The 19,358-nt window shown below is 29.7% G+C and overlaps 1 protein-coding gene across 1 annotated transcript in view; it reads right to left on the bottom strand.

Moving 5' to 3' along the window:
- LOC139868475 (uncharacterized) overlaps window positions 1-19,358 on the bottom strand; it is a 66,840-nt gene that overhangs the window by 33,041 nt on the left and 14,441 nt on the right. The window contains exon 2 of the mRNA XM_071856810.1: window positions 11,018-11,095. Coding sequence (XP_071712911.1) covers window positions 11,018-11,095 — 78 coding nt within the window. The remainder of the gene's footprint in view (window positions 1-11,017; window positions 11,096-19,358) is intronic.

The raw sequence follows: 19,358 nt of genomic DNA, 5'->3' as shown, positions 1-19,358 counted from the left end.
CCTTTTTCCTCATAAATTCAACACCTCCTTCTATCATTATCATATGATTACATGCCACTACCCATATCATCATCATCAATTATCATTATCTTTAATTTCATTACCGAACTAAAATCGTTATCATCGAGTCAATAGAAAACAGAAATGGAAAGGAAGAGTGTGGCCGCAAAAACTAATACAATTATGGTGGTGTTGGTTGTTAAATCGAAACAGAAATAACATACAATAGCTGCAGGAATATTTCGTGATCTTTCAAACAGAAACATGAAGTGTGCAGCCCAATTCATAAACAAGCTTGGCCCAACAGGCTATTAATAGTTCTCGGCCCACGAAAAAAATAATAGATCGCAGCCTAACAAAAAATTGCAATGGATTTCGGCCAAAAATAAAATAGCCACTTGATGGCCCATCAAACAATAAAAACATGGCAGTCCAAAGCAACACAATCGATGTGTTGTCTGGTTTTTTCCCCAAAGAGCTCGACGGAAACAGTGTATGATAGAAAAAAACGCATGCTACCATATCTCGTGACCTGTACCCCTATACTTTAGATTTAACCTTATTTAAACAACACGTGGGATCTTTGTTTGGAGATTGTCGGCAACTCAAGTGCATATATCACTTTAATAAAATAATGAAACACCACATTTCAATGTGTCGGCCATACCCTCTTAAAACGTCCCACATGCACCTTATTTCCCACAGTGTAGAGAAAAATATATAAACGCAGGTTGTTTGATTGTTTAACCAGAAAAATAGAGAGGAATAAAATAAAAGAAGCTAGGTGGTTGTTGAGTATTAATACAAACAAGAAGAGGATAGAGAGCCAAACAATAGTAACACATGGTTCATAGTTCGTGTATGTAATGGTGATCTCAAACAGAAAGGCAGCAAGAATGACTAGTTTTGGTGGTGATCAAAATGGATTGGTGGTTTCTAGCAACGGTAGTAGCAGTAAAAGAAGGCTGTAGGCTGGTGATTTCTTGAGTTGATGTTGTCGATGGTGGGTTGATAAGAGTGGTGGTATTTGTAGGTTAACGTGGGTGGTGATGGAATGGATGATACGATGGTGATCAAATGGGTGCTGAGGTGAGGTGGTTGTTCATGGTGCATCAAAAAGAAAACAGAAGTAGAGATCGAAGATGGTGTTGGGTTGGATTCCCGTTCAAGAAGATAAAAATTATAGAGGAGAAAAAGAGCATGTGAGAGAGATATGGCGGTTTTAGATGGTTGTACCTGGTGTCGATGGAACAACAAAACATTATGGTGGTGATGAGAAGGTTTCGGTTACAAGAGGGTCCTTCGAATAGTAGTGGCAAAGCCGAAGTGGGTTCGTGTTGTGGCGGTGATTGCTATGGTTACCGGAGATGGTTGTTTTGAATATACTCGTCAGAATCAAGAGTAAGAGAAGAGGAAGATGGATTGTGGTGATGTCCGTTTTGAAAGTGAGTCGATGATTGAAGCAAGAAGATGAAGTAATGTTTGGTGTCGAGTAGCAAACAAGAAAAATGGTGGATGTGGGTTTATATGTATATCTTATGCTTATATGTATACTCCTGTCATCTTGTTTACGAGGAGATAAGAAACAAAACTTAAGAATAGTATCAATCACAAAACATCCCCAATTCTCGGATGAATCAACAAGTTAATGTAATAATATAATATTAATAATAATTAATAATAAATAATATAATAATCATAGAATTATAAACGTGTAAATTGTTAGCCGTCGTTTACTATTGATTTAATATTTCATTCACGGACTGCAATTTGTGCCCCATTCAAAGTCAGTGGCGGATAAAAGTATTCAGAAAAATCCCATATTAAATCTCTTTATTTATTTCAGTCATTATGGTATAAAAATTCGATCATTAATTTATTAAATAAAAATTACGTCAACTGTCCCGCTCGATTCTGGGTAAAATATAAAAAGTGCTAAAATTTAATAACTAGATCCTAAATACATTTTTCTCATTTTCGGATCACCGTTTATTTTAAAATCATATAAGTTTGAATTAAACGTCTCTAAATAATAATCGAAATGTCCAACGAGTATTACAATCATTAAGTAAATTATATTTAATATACGCAATACATATATTTATATTTATTTTTATATGTATACACATTTATTTACAAATAATGGTTCATGAATCGTCGAGAATGGTCGAAGGTCAATTGAATATATGAAACTGTTCAAAATTTTTGAGACTCAACCTAACAGGATTTTCTTATCGTGTTAAAAATATTGAATCGTATTGAGAGTTTGGTTTAAAATTAGTCGAAATTTTCCCGGTCATCACAGGTCAAAAGTACCCAGCCTAGACAGGATCTTCTTAACCCGTTTGGTAAACGCGTTCATGGGTTGCCATGTTTGTTTCTGATTAATATGGTTTTCTGGTCAGCTGGATGAAATTTAATGGGTTACTTCTGAAGGATTAATGTGCAAGGTACAAAATATAACTATATGGCCAAATTCATTTGAGCCTTCGGGGTCACACACATATACACCGAGACGTCAAATAAAATATATATATATGATGTATATATATTACTCAAGTAATAAAATAGTAAATCGAAATTAATTCATTTACTATTCATATGAATAGTAAATGAAACGAAATTAATTAATTTACTATTCACATGAAAGCAACATGATAGAAATTATTAATTATAAGTTACATAATATACCACTAAAGTATTTGAGAAATACGACTTTGAAAATGATCTTGATTTCTTTTGATTTTCTTTTTGCAACCAAACAAATGAAGTATGATATTACATCAGACAAAGAAATCGAAAACAAGATTTTAAGAACGTGTTTTTTATTTTAGTTACCAACTTGTGAAGTCTTTTAGACTTATATATATATATATATATATATATATATATATATATATATATATATATATCCATTCTTTCTTTTGGTTTGAATGAGAGAATTGAAAGAGAGAAAGTAAGAAAAGAAATAACATTGTTTCATACGGAGTATTATTTTGGGTTCATAATATTAATCAAAGGTTGATTAATTATTACTTGGGTTTGGACTAGCATCCATTGACATTGTTTGAAGTGTAGTTTGGACTATCCAAAGAGACGGTCATACTTTTGATCGTAGGTTTCTCTCCGTTCATTAGTTTCTTCAAGAAAGGTATATCGTTTACTCCCTTTGTGAATTACATATTTTGACAATTATTAGTGGTGTAACTGGATCTCATTGGGATAAATTAATCGTGTGCATGTTTCATTAAATATATGAATATTTAATCTTGTAAATGTTTTATGAAATAATAAAAAGATTATTATTTTAACTATCCGCTGCGTTAAACTGATTTAAAAGTACACACGATTTTTCATCAGTGGTATCCGAGCCGCTTTTACACCATCTTAATTGTCGTGTAACTATTCTTTAGATTTAGCTTTGTGGTATATTGGTGAAAGTCAAAACCTTTTTGGTTTTTAAAGTCAACTCGGTTGATCTAGACTTAACCTCATGATGCACAAATATGATTGAAAGAATATCACCATTTTAAATTGTAGATTTAATTGTTATGGCTTGAATATCTATTATAATTATTGATTGTTATATTCCATGGTTATACACATGCATTATAACCATGGACAAGCCATATATAGGTTTAATAAGTAGTTATTAAAATTGTGATTGCATGCATAGCCCGTAATGCCCCGACCTATGTGTTTAATAATATGTGATTGTTGTGATTGTTGATTACGGCAATATTATGTCATGTTGATTATTTATTTTATTAGAAAGGCCATTTTGAAGCCAAAGTTGTATTATATTTATGTTTCATTTTCATAGTATTGTATTTAAGTTTATTCTAAATTGTAAAAGTATTATATTAGTTGTACTTTTCAATTTTAAATAAATGTAATAAGATGAAGATTAAAGATAAAGATGCAACGTGGATTTTGACTTAGAAGATGGCGAACAGGTCAAGTTGACAACGATGGCATTTGTCAGGTTTCACTTGATTCTTGAATTAAGTGGGAGCTACGATATTACCCTTAGTTTGACCTCTTGATCCCATGTCGGCTCATGGGATCAAGCATAGGATTTTTGGGCTAGGCTATGTGTGTGTGATGCATGGTTGTGTTTTATTTTTGCATTTATATATAATTATTGATTATAATATATGCTAAATGTTTATGAAAGGAAACATTAAATAAAACCGGTAACGAGTTTCAAATATTAAAATTGTTGATTTTAAAAAGTTAAACTCTAACGAGTTTAAAGTTAAATAATTTTGAGACTTAAATTACATATTTTTTTTTATGGAAACATTAAATAAAACTCTAAACGATTTTCAAAGATTAAAATTGATTATTTTAAAATAAGTTAAACTCTAACGAGTTTAATGTTAAATGATTTTGAAAGTCAAATAATATATATGGATGACATCTTTTAAAACTGTTTTAAAACGATACACGTTTGTGTATTTGTTATTTTTATATCCTATAAATTAAATAAAAAATTAGATCACAAACATAATCGACATATACAATTGGTTAAAATGTTTTTTAACTAATAGTGTAGCGAATCTTGTGTGCATGCATTATTCGTTGACACAAACTTTTTCCAAAATACCTGTCAAATTTAAGTCATGCCATCCAATGTGCTTGCAAACACTCCTCGTTATTTTTCTGATCTAGTGAGACTGGGCTGAATTATAGCCACGAGGTGGATTTTTCGATCTAGTGAGACTAGCGTGAATTTCCACTGTTTCCAAATTGGACGACTTAATCGTATTCACGGTGAGATCTGAGTTCGAGGCAATGATGGGACAAACATGCCATTAGATAATAGTGGTTTGTTGGACTACATATATCTCTAGGTCCCATAAAGATCTAAGAGTTATACTTGTAATGCAATTAGTACCCGCTACCTACCAATAGACTCCATAACTGCTAGCTGATCAACCGATGTGGCTATGGAACCTCTATGTGGATCTTAGGCTTTCGTAAATTAATTGTTTTTTAAAAATATTATAAAAACTTGGGTAGTTAATTTATTAAAGCTCAATATCGAAAATACTAAATTGAATCTTATATCTGTTGTAGATGTCAAATAATCAAAACGTAAACTAAAACATACTTCCTTCTTTGTTGGAGAAGGATAAACTCAATGTTCAAACTTCCTAGACTGACACTGCAACCTGAGAATGTTCTCATGCATAATTGGAAGTTAAATAAAGTTTAGAACCCATATCTTTTCTTCCTATTGTGGCAGTTACTGCTGCTCAGCAAAATGATTATCGAATGTTGTTCGATGATCAGAAAGAAATAGGATTGAAGGGTGAAAAAGAATAAGCCAAATACTTTTTGGAAATGACAAAGCATTTGCTAGGAAAAATATTCCACCTTCCAAGAAGGAAAGCCCAACAAAAGACGCCAAATGTTTCCATTGTGGAAATGTTGGCAATTGGAGAAGGAAGTTGTCATATCTTCCAATCTGAGCTGAGAAAAGGCAACGCTGGTGAGACTAGCAAATCAGGTATATTCCATATATGGCTATATACTTCTTCTAGTGATTCCTAGATCTTTGTTAACTAGTTGTGGCCTTCACACCTGTAACAATATGAAGGGAATGAGAAGAAGTAATAGACTGAAGAAAGACACACTGGATTTGCAAGTAGGCAATGGGGATCAAGCTTTTGTTAAAGCTATTGGTACCTCTGAACTTACTTCTCTAAGTGATCTTATTGTTTTATTGGAACAATAGCATTATGCTCTCAATACTGTGAGCGACATAGTTTGAAAGATGTTAGTATTGAGCTTGCTTTTACACACTTAGGTATTTCAGTTTCTAAGGATAATATATTTATCTTAATACCTATCCACGTGATGGTATTTTTGAAATTGATATGCATAGTGTAATTTCAAATGAGAATTCTGTGTATACCTACATCGCCAAAGTCTTCAAGCAAGACTTGAATAAGACCTATCTATGACATTGTCATATTGGTCATATAAACAAACAATGCATTTCAAAACTCCAATCTAATGGACTTTTGGAATCAATTGACTCTGAGTCATTTGATGTATGAGAATCATGTTTATGTGAAAAGATAATAAATGCTTCTTTCTATGATTTAGGTAAAAGAGCTAAAGATCTTTTAGGACTAATACATACTGTTGTATGTAGCCCTTTAAGAACAATGTATAGATTCAGTTAATTTTACTTCATTACATTTACTGATGAGTACAGTAGCTATGATTATGTTCACTTGCTGAAACATAAACATTAAGCTATTTTAACATTCAAAAGTATTCCAAAATGAAGTAGATAATCAGCTTGGAAAGACCATTAAAGCACTTCGCTCCGATGGAGTAAGTAAGTTTATGAATCAAGAGTTTTTTGGACCACCTAAAGAATAGTGGGATTGTCTCATAGTTCACTCTACCTTACACACCACAACACGATGGTGTGTTTGAGTAAGAGGAATCAAACTTTACTTGATATAGTTTGATTTATGATGAGTCTGATTTCTCTACTACCGTCTTTTAAGGATATGTATGAGAGTCTGCTGCAGGCATACTCAATGTAATTCCAATTATGAAGGTAGAAAAGACACCATATGAGTTATGGCATGGGAAGAATCCCAAGTTGTCTTATTTGAAAGTCTGGGATTGTAAAGCGTACGTGAAGTATGACACTTCAAACAAATTAAAATCCAGAACTATCTAATGTTACTTTGTACGATACATAAAGGAAACAATGGGTTACTACTTTTACTACCAAGCTGAAGACAACCTGTTTTCTGCTCAGTCTGCTGAATTCTTGGAAAGAGATCTTCTCTTACAAGAAGTCAGTGGGAGTAAAGTAGATCTTGAAGAAATTCAAGTACTTTAAAGTAACATACCTTCAGTAAGCACTAGAAATCCACACATTGAAACTGAGTGCACTGTTGGTGAGCCAGAACGTGTTACACCTGCACTATATAGATCTAGTAGAACTCATTGGCTTATGAGGTTTAATTATCTGCTTAATTCAGATAAACCTCAACTAAGGGATTATGATGAATCCTCTAGCTGCGTGAGGCCATATCAGATCCTGAATCTGAAAATGACTAGATTCTATGAATACAGATATGCAGTCCATAAAAGATAATCAAGTATGAGACTTGATTGATCTTCTACCCAATTGTAAGACAATGAGGTAAAAATGGGTCTTCAAAGGAAGACTGATATGGACGGTAATGTAAACACTTTTAAAGCTCGATTGGTTACAAAAGGTTATGATGAAAGTTTTTCACCAGTCACGAGCCTTAAAACAATTAGGATACTTATTGCCATGGTTACTTTTCATGATAATAAAATATGGCTAATGGATGTCAAAACCGCTTCCTAAATGGCGACCTAAGCGAGGATGTATATATGGTTCAGCCGGAAGAGTTTATGAATCCTAAGCATCCTAATAAAGTATGCAAGCTTCTAAAATCCATCTATGGATAAAAGCAAGCATCCAGGAGTTAGAATCTTAAGTTTAATGAGAAAATCAAAGTGTTTAATTTTTCTCAAAACCAAGATAAGCTCTGAGTTTACATTAGAGCTAGTAGGAGCAGAGTAGTCTTCTTGATCTTATATGTTGATGACATATTACTTATTAGAAATAACATTCCAACTTGCAAGATGTCAAGTCTTGGCTTGGAGAATGTATTTCTATAAAGGATCTTGATGAAGCTACTTATATTATTAGAATGAGGATCTATACAATAGATCCAATTGGATTATTGGTTTGAATCAAAGTACATACATTATCTTGCAGAGATTTAGCATGCAAAACTCCAAGCATGGAGCTTTGCCAATGCAAAAAGGCATAACCATGAGAAAGTCTCAAAAGTCCTATCACATCAGATGAGATGAGACGAATGAAATGTATCACATATGCTTCGGCTATATGATTCATTATGTATGTCATGATATGTACTATACTCGATGTTTCATTAGTTTTGAGTTTGACGAGTCATTGTCAACATAATCCAGGTGAAGTATATTGGATTGTTGTTAAGACTATTCTTTAGTATTTGCAGAGTACTAATGATATGTTCTTGGTTTAAGGTGGTTTGGAAGAAGAGTTAAGTATTAATTTTTTTACTGATTCTAGTTTCCAAACTGATCAAGATGATTATTGATCCAGTCACGTTGTTTCTTTGTCATGATGGGCAAGACAGTTGATTGGAAGAGCTCTAGGCAGATCACTACTGAACAATTTACAACAAAAGCAGAATACATTATTGACTGAGAAGCTACTCAGAAAGCTATCTGGATAAGGAAGTTTGTTGTTATACTCAGAGTAGTACACAACATTTAATCTTCTATAATATGTACTGTGATAGTTCGAGTGTTAATATACTTTTGAAAGAATCACATGTACATAAAAGTATCTGGCACATTCTTCAAAAGTTTGACTACATTCATTAAGTCATTAAGAGAAATGATATTAGTATTCTTAAAGGTTCATACAAATGATAATGTGGCTGACATGTTCACAAAGCCCATGATGCACAACAAGCATGATGATCATGCTAGTAGTATTGGACTTCGTTATGCTACTGATCTTTTTCATTTATAAATTAATATTTGGATATTTTTGGAACATTAAGCAGTTTTATATTGATGAATTGACATACTTGATATGGTCGTTTTCATTTATATCACCGTGTTCTATATTAGCATGTTTAATCCATGAATAATTGTTGATTATTCAAAATCTCCATAATCGGTCATGTTATGGGAATAACATGAATTAAGATTAATGTGAAATTTTAGTTATATTCATTGATGATGAATAGTTCACTTGTTGAGACCAAAATTCATATGTATTCATTGATGATGAATATTGGAATGACCCAACCATGAGATGTCACTACATGGATTGTAGTCAGTAGTAAATCTTTTAATGATTATGTCTTTGTGTCCTTAGACTTGAGATGCATGCCCGTCTTGATGAGTGTAGCATTGTACTTTGATATGGTTAAACGTTGTCCTAAAAAAGGCTATTATAAAGGCCATTATTGGGTATAATGTAAAGCTCGTGATAGACACGTGTATGCAATATAGGATTTGTTCCTCTAAAATGTTTGGAGTTAGATACTTTATGAGCTCCTCGATGAATGAATAAGATATTTGTGTGGCCGTACCCAGATGTAATTAAGATGATACTTAATTAATTTGGTGATCTAATTCAGTTCTAAAATCGAGAAACAAAATTGTTAAACAAATGAGAATGACCGATGATCCATATCTCAAGTTTAACTAAAGTATCTGAAACAAAAGGACGAATGACATTTAACACTTACCATAAACAGTTTCGAGAAACTACCCTCACGTGAATTTGGGGACAGTGACGTGTTGCTAGACACTTACCATTGTTTGTATAGTTACTTAGTGTTGTGCCATGCATAAGTAGGAGTCTGAAGGATTAATGTGCAAGGTACAATACATAACTATATGGCCAAATTCATTTGAGCCTTCGGGGTCACACACATATACACCGAGACGTCAAATAAAATATATATATGATGTATATATATTACTCTAGTAACAAAATAGTAAATCAAAATTAATTCATTTACTATTCATATGAATAGTAAATGAAACGAAATTAATTAATTTACTATTCACATGAAAGCGACATGATAGAAACTATTAATTATAAGTTACATAATATACCCATAAAGTATTTGAGAAATACGACTTTAAAAATGATCTTGATTTCTTTTAATTTTCTTTTTGCTACCAAACAAATGAAGTATGATATTACATCAGAAAAAGAAATCGAAAACAAGATTTTAAGAACGTGTTTTTTATTTTATTCACCAACTTGTGAAGTCTTTTAGACTTATATATATATATATATATATATATATATATATATATATATATATATATATATATATATATATATATATATATATATATATATATATATATATATATATATATATATATATGTGTGTATATATATATACATATATATATATATATATATCCATTCTTTCTTTTGGTCTGAACGATAGAATTGAAAGAGAGAAAGTAAGAAAAGAAATAACATTGTTTCATACGGAGTATTATTTTGGGTTCATAATATTAATCAAAGGTTGATTAATTATTATTTGGGTTTGGACTAGCATCGATTGAAGTTGTTTGATGTTTAGTGTGGACTATCCAAAGAGACGGTCACACTTTTGGTCGTAGGTTTCTCTCCGTTCATCAATTTCTTCAAGAAAGGTATATTGTTTACTCCCTTTGTTAATTACATATTTTGACAATTATTAGTGGTGTAACTGGATCTCATTGAGATAAATTAATCGTGTGCATGTTTCATTAAATATATGAATATTTAATCTTGTAAATGTTTTATGAAATAATAAAAAGATTATTATTTTAACTATACACTGCGTTAAACAGATTTAAAAGTACACACGATTTTCCATCAACTTCTGGGTTGGCTGGTTGAACCATTAGCTCAACCTTGACCACGCTTGATTCAAAAAATAAAACGGGTTGGCAGGTTTCATTTTAGTGAGTTGGCAGGACTATACAAGTTGTATATGTTGGGATAATGATAGGTCATAAAAAAGAAAAAAGTAAAAAAAGGTCATAATATCCATTAACTTTAATTTGTTCGAAATTGAGTGATTATAAGTGTTAATAATGAAATTATAGATTATAGAGTACCATTCATTAATCAACCCTTAAAGAGTTTTCTACTTCCAACAGGTTCTAAGTTAAAACTTCATCAAGATTTGGATTTCATCACATTTAAATTAACAGGTTCATTAATACGCAATAACCTGTTTCTCAGCGTCCACCCTTTATTTCTGTGTTTTTTCCCTTCTTTCTTAATAAGTGATAGGAATAGGATAGGAATTACCATAAGATATGAATATGATAACTAATTGATATAGATGTTAGTGTTAATATGACATTTTTATATTTAATATTGATAGAATGATAATAACAATAATAAAATAAAAAATAAAATATTTACTTCTGGGAAGATGATCATGGCACCGAAACTAAGGGCAATTTCCCAAACAAAACCAGCGTTGACAGTGAACCATTCGATGTGTGACGACCCAGAAATTTCCGACCAAATTTAAACTTAATCTTTATATGTTTCCGACACGATAAGCAAAGTTTGTAATGTTGAATCTCGAAAACTTTGGAATAGTTACAAGAATGCATTTGCCCTTTTGACCATTCCCGACGATTCATGAACAATTGTTGTAAATAAATATATGTATATATATATATATATATATATATATATATATATATATATATATATATATATATATATATATATATATATATATAAATGTATGTATTGAAAATAATAAAAGATAATTGATCATTAGAATTAAATATGTAAAATAAAATACGAGATAAGAAAATTATTATTAAAATAAATCTATGAATAGATATATATATGATTTTCTGTAATAATTATTATCATATGGATATTGTAATATATATATATATATATATATATATATATATATATATATATATATATATATATATATATATATATATATATATATAAATTATAAATACTATATGTTTAAATTATTTCTATGATGAGAGAATATTATACTAACAATACTATGACTACTTTCATTAATATTAAAACCTGTATTATTAATTAATAATTCTCAATATATAATATATAGATATAAAGTGGGATAAATATAAATTGTTATAATTACAAATATTATACTAAAATTATTATCATTAAAAATATTAGTATTATTATAATTAATATTATTAATATTATTAAAAAAATATTATAGATATATTATTATCAATAATAATATTATTATTATTATATATAATATTAAGAGTATTATTATTATAGTTATATTTATTAATAATATTAATTATAATCTATAAAAAATATAAATATAAGAGATATACATATATAGAGATAGATATATACAGATATATGTAATATATATATGCAGTTATAAACAGATATTTATATTAGGAAATCAGTATTATTTTTATTATTATTTCAATATAATTATAATTATTATTATTTAAAATTTATAAAATTCATTTTTATTAATATCTATTTATAACTAATCCGCAAATTTAGGGATTGAATCAATTCTAAATTGTTATCAATCCTGTACCTGATTTTGTCTTATATCTCAGAATTTGTTAAACATCAAAATCGTTCGTACAAATCAATTAAATTTATAAACTACTTTTATATATATATATATTTTTATTTTATTTATCCCTGATTGAATCTTTTCTGTCGACCCTTGCATTATTATATAATCGACCCATTTCAGTGATAAGTAAATGATTCCAACTTCTATCATCAACTAATCAATACTACTGATACAAATGGTTTAATTTTGTTAAATTAACCAAATTTTTTTATAAAAAGCTCATTATACTCTGTACGCGTAAGTTTTTTTAGGCAAAGCACGATTTCGAAATAATTTTCAAAATGTGTAAATGCAGTCATGTTAGGAATCTCTTCTTTAAACTATCTGCAAACTTTCAAAAGCCAATTTGTTGTATCGAGTACGAATTCGTGAGTCAAAGTTTAAATTCAAAAAGTCAAACAATTTGTTCATTATGAAATTTGAATTTGTTCGAATGTTTCTGATCAAATTGAGGATTTAGATAGCTTCTAGGAATGATTTAGAGTGTATTTCATATTATGATTATAAGCTAAAACGAACTAAAATTCAAAATCAGTTTTTATGTTCTTAAAAAAAAAATTTCAGCGAACTGTCTGTTTCTGTTTTTTTTTTCTTCTTTATTTATCTACTAACCACGACATCCCAATTAGTTAGTTAAGTTTCGATTTCATATTCTATTTAAGACTTTAAATTCACTATATTAAGTTGGTGATGGACTCTGGTCGATTACATGTTGTGAAGAAGAAGTAGGAAAACAGAAATAAGATAAATATAATTAAACTGTAATATAAATTAGAAAAGAAGGAGCAGTGGAATGGTTAAGGGCGTTTCCGGGTGAGCGAGAGGTCTTGGGTTCGAGCCCCGTCGTGGGCAATTCTTTTTAGAAAAGCTTTTAAAAAGGGTATACACTTTTATATTTTCATTTTCATTATTATTATTATTATTATTATTATTATTATTATTATTATTATTATTATTATTATTATAATTATTATTATTATTATAATTATTATTATTATTATTATTATTATTATGAATGTTGTTGTTATTATTATCAATTATGTTATTGTTAAAAGTTATTATTAATATTAATTAATGACTACTAATTATTATAATTATTATTATTAATATAAGTATTTGTTACCATTTATTATAATTAACATAAGTATAATTACAAGTATGGTTATTATTAGAAATATTGTTATTACTAATATTATTACCAATAACGGTATTATTATTAAGTAATATTATTATTATTAATATTATAATTAGTAACAATATTGTTATTGTTATTAGGTATTAGAAATTATTATAAAAAGTATTATTTTCATTATCATAATTCTTAAGCTTTTCTTTTTTATTAAAAATTACTGTTATCAACATTACTATTATTATTATTATTATTATTATTATTATTATTATTATTATTATTATTATTATTATTATTATTATTATTATTATTATTATTATTATTATTATTATTATTATAAGTATTATTATTATTGTTAATATTATTATTACTAATATTAGTGAAGAGGTTGTTATTTTAGATATTATTGTTATTACTATTATTATTGTTATCATTAAAATTATTAAAATCATTATCATAACTATCATTAACAGTAAAATTAATATTTTTACAATTATTATTATTATTATTATCACCATTATTATCACTAATAGAATTATTAACATTACTATCTTTATTAATAATATTAAGTATTAATGTTATTATTATTTTTACCATTACTAATATTATTTTTGTATTATTATAAATACTATTTTAATAAACAGATGATATTTATATAAAAATATATTTAATACATGTAATTAAACTATATTAATATCTTATTTACTAAATTATATAACATGATCAAATAATGAAATATACAAGTTATTGATATAAAAATTATATCACTAATAATAATATATATATATATTTGATCGATTTAAAGTATATGTTTTACAATATATATATATATATATATATATATATATATATATATATATATATATATATATATATATATATATATATATATATATATATATATATATATATATAAATGATATAGGTTCGTGAATCCAAGGCCAAACCTGCATTGTTCAGTATCGTCGTACGAATATTTTTACTACAAAATATTGTAACATGAGTTACATTACTCCTTTTTATATATATTTTTGGGACTGAGAATACATGCGTTGTTTCTATGAATGTTTTACGAATTAGACACAAGTGATCGAAACTACATTCTATGATTGGATTATCTAAATCGAATATCACCCCTTTTTAGATTGGTAACCTAATAATTAGGAAACGGGTATAGCCCCTAATTGACGCGAATCCTAAAGATAGATCTATAGACCTCGACAAGTTCCATCCGGGGTACGGATGCTTTAGTACTTCGAGATTATAATTATTATACAGATGAGAGGTTCTGTTTGGGGATATTCTATACATTAAAGTTAAATCGATTATCAAGCGTTAACCATATGAATGATTTTTAATTCGCAGGTTATGCGTACTATTTTGTACTCGGGTTACGTGTACAATAAAACATCCAAAATCTTGTGGTCTATTAAAATGATAAAAATGAATGATTATAATAAACTATTGGTTGATACTTGAAAGCATGTTTATTCTCAGGTATGAAAGAAATCTTCCGCTGTGCATTTTCTCATATTAGAGATATTACTTGGAGTCATTCATGACATATTTCAAAAGACGTTGCATTTTAGTCATCGAGTTCATCAAGATTATTACTAAGTGAATTATAGTTGGATATATTATGAAATGGTATGCATGCCGTCAACTTTCGATGTAATGAAAGTTTGTCTTTTAAAAACGAATGCAATGTTGGTAAAATGTATCATATAGAGGTCAAGTACCTCGTGATGTAACCAAATGTAATTTATCGTCCAGATGGATTAAGACGGGTCATTAAAGTTGGTATCAGAGCAGTGGTCTTAGCGAACCAGGTCTTGCATTAGTGTGTCTAACTGATAGTTGTTTAGATGCATTAGTGGGTCTGGACTTCGACCGTGTCTGCATGTCAAAAGTTTTGCTTATCATTTCGTGTCGAAAATCATCTACTTATCATCCCTAGGAAATTACCTGCTTATCATTCCTAGTCTAGACACATCTTACTGCATTGATTGTATGAATAGTGTATAGACAAAATTCATATCCTAGCGTTTCTGTTACTGTAGATTTGCCTGACAAATGCCGTAAATTCCTCCGTAATCTACAAAATCTTTTGTTCTATATATATAGATATTCTACTTAATTAGAATACCATCCGATAGCCAAAAATCATTTCATATTGAAAATCCTTTATTCGAAAGTACGAAATAGGACTCGTTACTAGTTCAAGTTCTTCGGAACCCGACAGTTATTTCGACATGGATGTTCACCTAAGCTCCAGAGGCAGCGTCACCAGAATGAATCAACCAATCAACCATCCCCAAATTATCTGATGGGTTCGTAGTCGACTTAACCAATGGATAAGGCGATCCTTTTCACCAACCAAATTCACCACTTGGCGAAGAATCTGAAACACTTACCGGCGAACCAATCCGAAACACCATTTTCACACTCATTTCTCGAGTATCTCATCATGATTATATACTATCTCAAATTTTGAATCTCATTCATCCACTCGTTCCGATCATCAATCATCCGGGAATAATGGAAGAAGTCAGCGAGCTTCACGCTCAAGTAATCAATTTGGAAAACGTGATGCAAAACCTTCCAGCTTCAGCAACAGCACCGGCAACACCAGTACCACTAACAACAACATCCGCAGCACAAGCCTCAACACATCATGCCTCACACTCACAGTCTGTACCTCCAGCATAATCATTATACTACATGATGTCCTACATCGATTATCTTCATTCTACATGACGTTCTACATCATTTATCTTCGTTCGACATGGTGATTATGTAATCTCTAATATTTTAGAGATTATATACTCTTGTTCTAACGGTAAATCAAATGAGATTAATATTATATTAACTCATTAAATCCATGATTATATTTGAAGAAAATATATATGTATATATATTTTCATAAGGATTGTAATAAAAAGTTCTTTTATACAAACTGTTAATGGTGAAAATATTTAACGGGTAGGTAATACCCGAGGAATATTTAAATTTCACATTAATAAGTTATACTGTACATTTTTCGAATCTGATTCAATAATCATTTACTATCCTACTTACATCCACAGATATACGAATCCGTTCACCACAAAATAATCATTTTCATTCAATTTCATATTTGGATTTTGACCTATCAGAATCCAACAAGTGGCATAATGAAGAAAACATTGGACAAATTAAAATTTGTTAGAAACAGACAAAATTAACTATGAGAAATTTTGTTAAGAATTCACGCTAACAAAATACTAGCTAACTGTTCCTAGCTAAATGTTAATTCCTTATTACATTTATTTATCGCAATTTATTTATTGCAATTTTAATTTTCGCAATTTTATTTATCGTCATTTAATTTATGTTATTTACTTTGCACACTTTAAATATCGTCGGATAAATCGGGACACATATACAATGTTTTGACATATCATATTGACGCATCTATATATATTATTTGGAATAACCATAGACACTCTATATGCGGTAATGATCGAGTTAGCTATACAGGGTTGAGGTTAATTCTCAAATAATGTATATACTTTGAGTTGTGATCGAGTCTGAGACATGTATACAATGGGTCACGATACGTATTAATAAATTCGAATATTGTATATTAAACTATATATGAATTATTGAATTATTAATTGCGGAATATTAACTGCGGACTGCTAAAATTGAACAATTAAAATGAATTAAAATATTGATTATAACATATGAAACAAAACATTTCTTCAAGTTTGCCACTTGATTTCATTTTAAACCTCATTTGTATCTTGACGATTACAATCTGCGTTAAAACCTTTCATAATTCTTGAGAACATCTCAAACGAGAGGATGAACTAACCGCACTTCATCTACGGAAGAAAAGATTGATGCGTATAGTTTTGCATCTGAAAAACTCTTGGAGACTGAGTAAACGTTTAACACATAGCTGTGCTAATTCCTTTGGCATTGTTATTACCGAAAATAACTTTACAATACCTCTCCAAGGTAGCCAAATTTTGTCACAGCTCCAATAAGTCAACTTCGACTTTTCAATCGTACTAGTCTTATTATAACCTTGATGTATATGATTGTCCTTTCATCATCGTTACCGGGGAACCTTTTACATTCCACCATATTACCAGCAGACATACCAGCAACCTCGTTGCTCCTTGACTTAAATCTCCCCGATAAATCACTATATTTATTCATCAAAACCCCGATAAATCACTATATTTATTCATCAAAACCCCATCATTTACTCATCTGCATCTTGTAACAAGAATTTCCATATGAATCATCGGGAATTAGCAATCAGTATTCTGGAAATTTCATAGCATGTGTACGCCAACAGTTATATGAGTACATATAACGTCTATCTCCTAGAGTTACATACTTTGAATGTGAAGTTTTTGAAAAACACCCTGAACTGCGAACTAGTTCTCGAAATGCTGATGAAGCAGCAAAAACTATAAACGACCTTAACAATAAAAAGTTTGATGATAAAGAATAGTGTGCTGGCAAAGCTCATAAAAAGAGAAGGTTTGGAACTGAAAAACGGATTGAGGAAAGTATGAAGAAGGATGTGGATAAATCACAAAGACTAAACTTCCCTTCAAAGAATCCAAATGATTCAGTATCTACTGAAGTCATTAACGAATACCTTGCTCCTGACTCTAAATCCCTGCAGACAATATTCTTCATCATCCTCTGATATTAGAAATTCTACGATATTATCGTATCTTTCATTATAAATATCATCGATATTTCTAAAGATATTTTCACAACTATTCTTATCTGAAATTATTTATCTTTCCGCGATATCAGTGTTACATCAGAAAGGAAACTGTTTTAGTTTCTAAATTCTGAAAAATTCGAATTTAAAATATGAATGTTTTTGAAGTGGTATTGGCGACTGAAGCATGAATTAGTATAATATAATGACACCTGATAAACGTGATTATATTACTGTAAGTCATGCTGAGTTTCTAAATGAAACTTGATGATTCATAGACCATAACGTCATCAGGTGCCATGTTACACGACTCTTGCATTATATCTAATCTATACCCAATCAAGAACATATTTTCTTGATAGTTCTTTCTTCTCCGAATTCTCTGGTAATTTAAAAAGTCAGAACATGCTATTACCAGTTCTTTCTTAGAACATTAGTCATGATCATTCGAAATTCAAAGATTTAATCTACAAATCCGAGACATCCTAATCGCTTTACTTTAAGTCGGGAAAAAACAAAAGCAAGAAGCTTCGAAATATAGGGGAGAATATAAAGCCCGATAACAACACATAAATTACAAACCGTGGATATCAATGTTTATCGTAACATAAAGACATGAGAGAATTAAAAACACTATAACCCCAAGGGCGAAGTAGAAGAAAACTGATTCCTCCGGTGGAAGTTGGAAGAGGAGAATGATTGTTGCGATAGTCAGAATAAGAACGATGATCAGAACTGGATTAAGCATTTTCATAATCTTTTGAATTAAGGAATTGAGTATAGGAGTGGTAAAAATAATGGAACGGAAAAAGTTTAATTTATAATGGAAATATCAGACAGAGTAATCGAGGCAGATCACTGTATTTAATTATAGAGATCCTAATTTTCTTATTCACCGAAGAATCAAATCTTTTAGATTTCGAAAATTTTCTTTAAATCCCTTGAATTCCGGAAATCAATCGTGACTAAGTCACCAGTTAAGACAAACCTGCATTTACTCATTTCACTATTTAGTGATAGCTTCATTCGTACTCTTTGAATAATCGAATTATTTTATCCTTATTACTCTATGGTAATAAGACTCTAGATACCAACTCATAATCGTCATAAAACATTTTTATTGTTAGCCATGACAACCTCGATCAAATTTTGGGACGAAATTTCTTTAACGGGTAGGTACTGTGATGACCCGAAAATTTCCGACCAAATTTAAACTTAATCTTTATATGTTTCTGACACGATAAGCAAAGTCTGTAATGTTGAATCTCGAAAACTTTGGAACAGTTACATG

This window comes from Rutidosis leptorrhynchoides, chromosome 9 (genome assembly GCF_046630445.1).
Source record: "Rutidosis leptorrhynchoides isolate AG116_Rl617_1_P2 chromosome 9, CSIRO_AGI_Rlap_v1, whole genome shotgun sequence".
Classification (NCBI taxonomy): Eukaryota; Viridiplantae; Streptophyta; class Magnoliopsida; order Asterales; family Asteraceae; genus Rutidosis; species Rutidosis leptorrhynchoides.
Note: the sequence above shows the minus strand (reverse complement) of the source record. Positions and strands in the feature narration are given on the sequence as shown.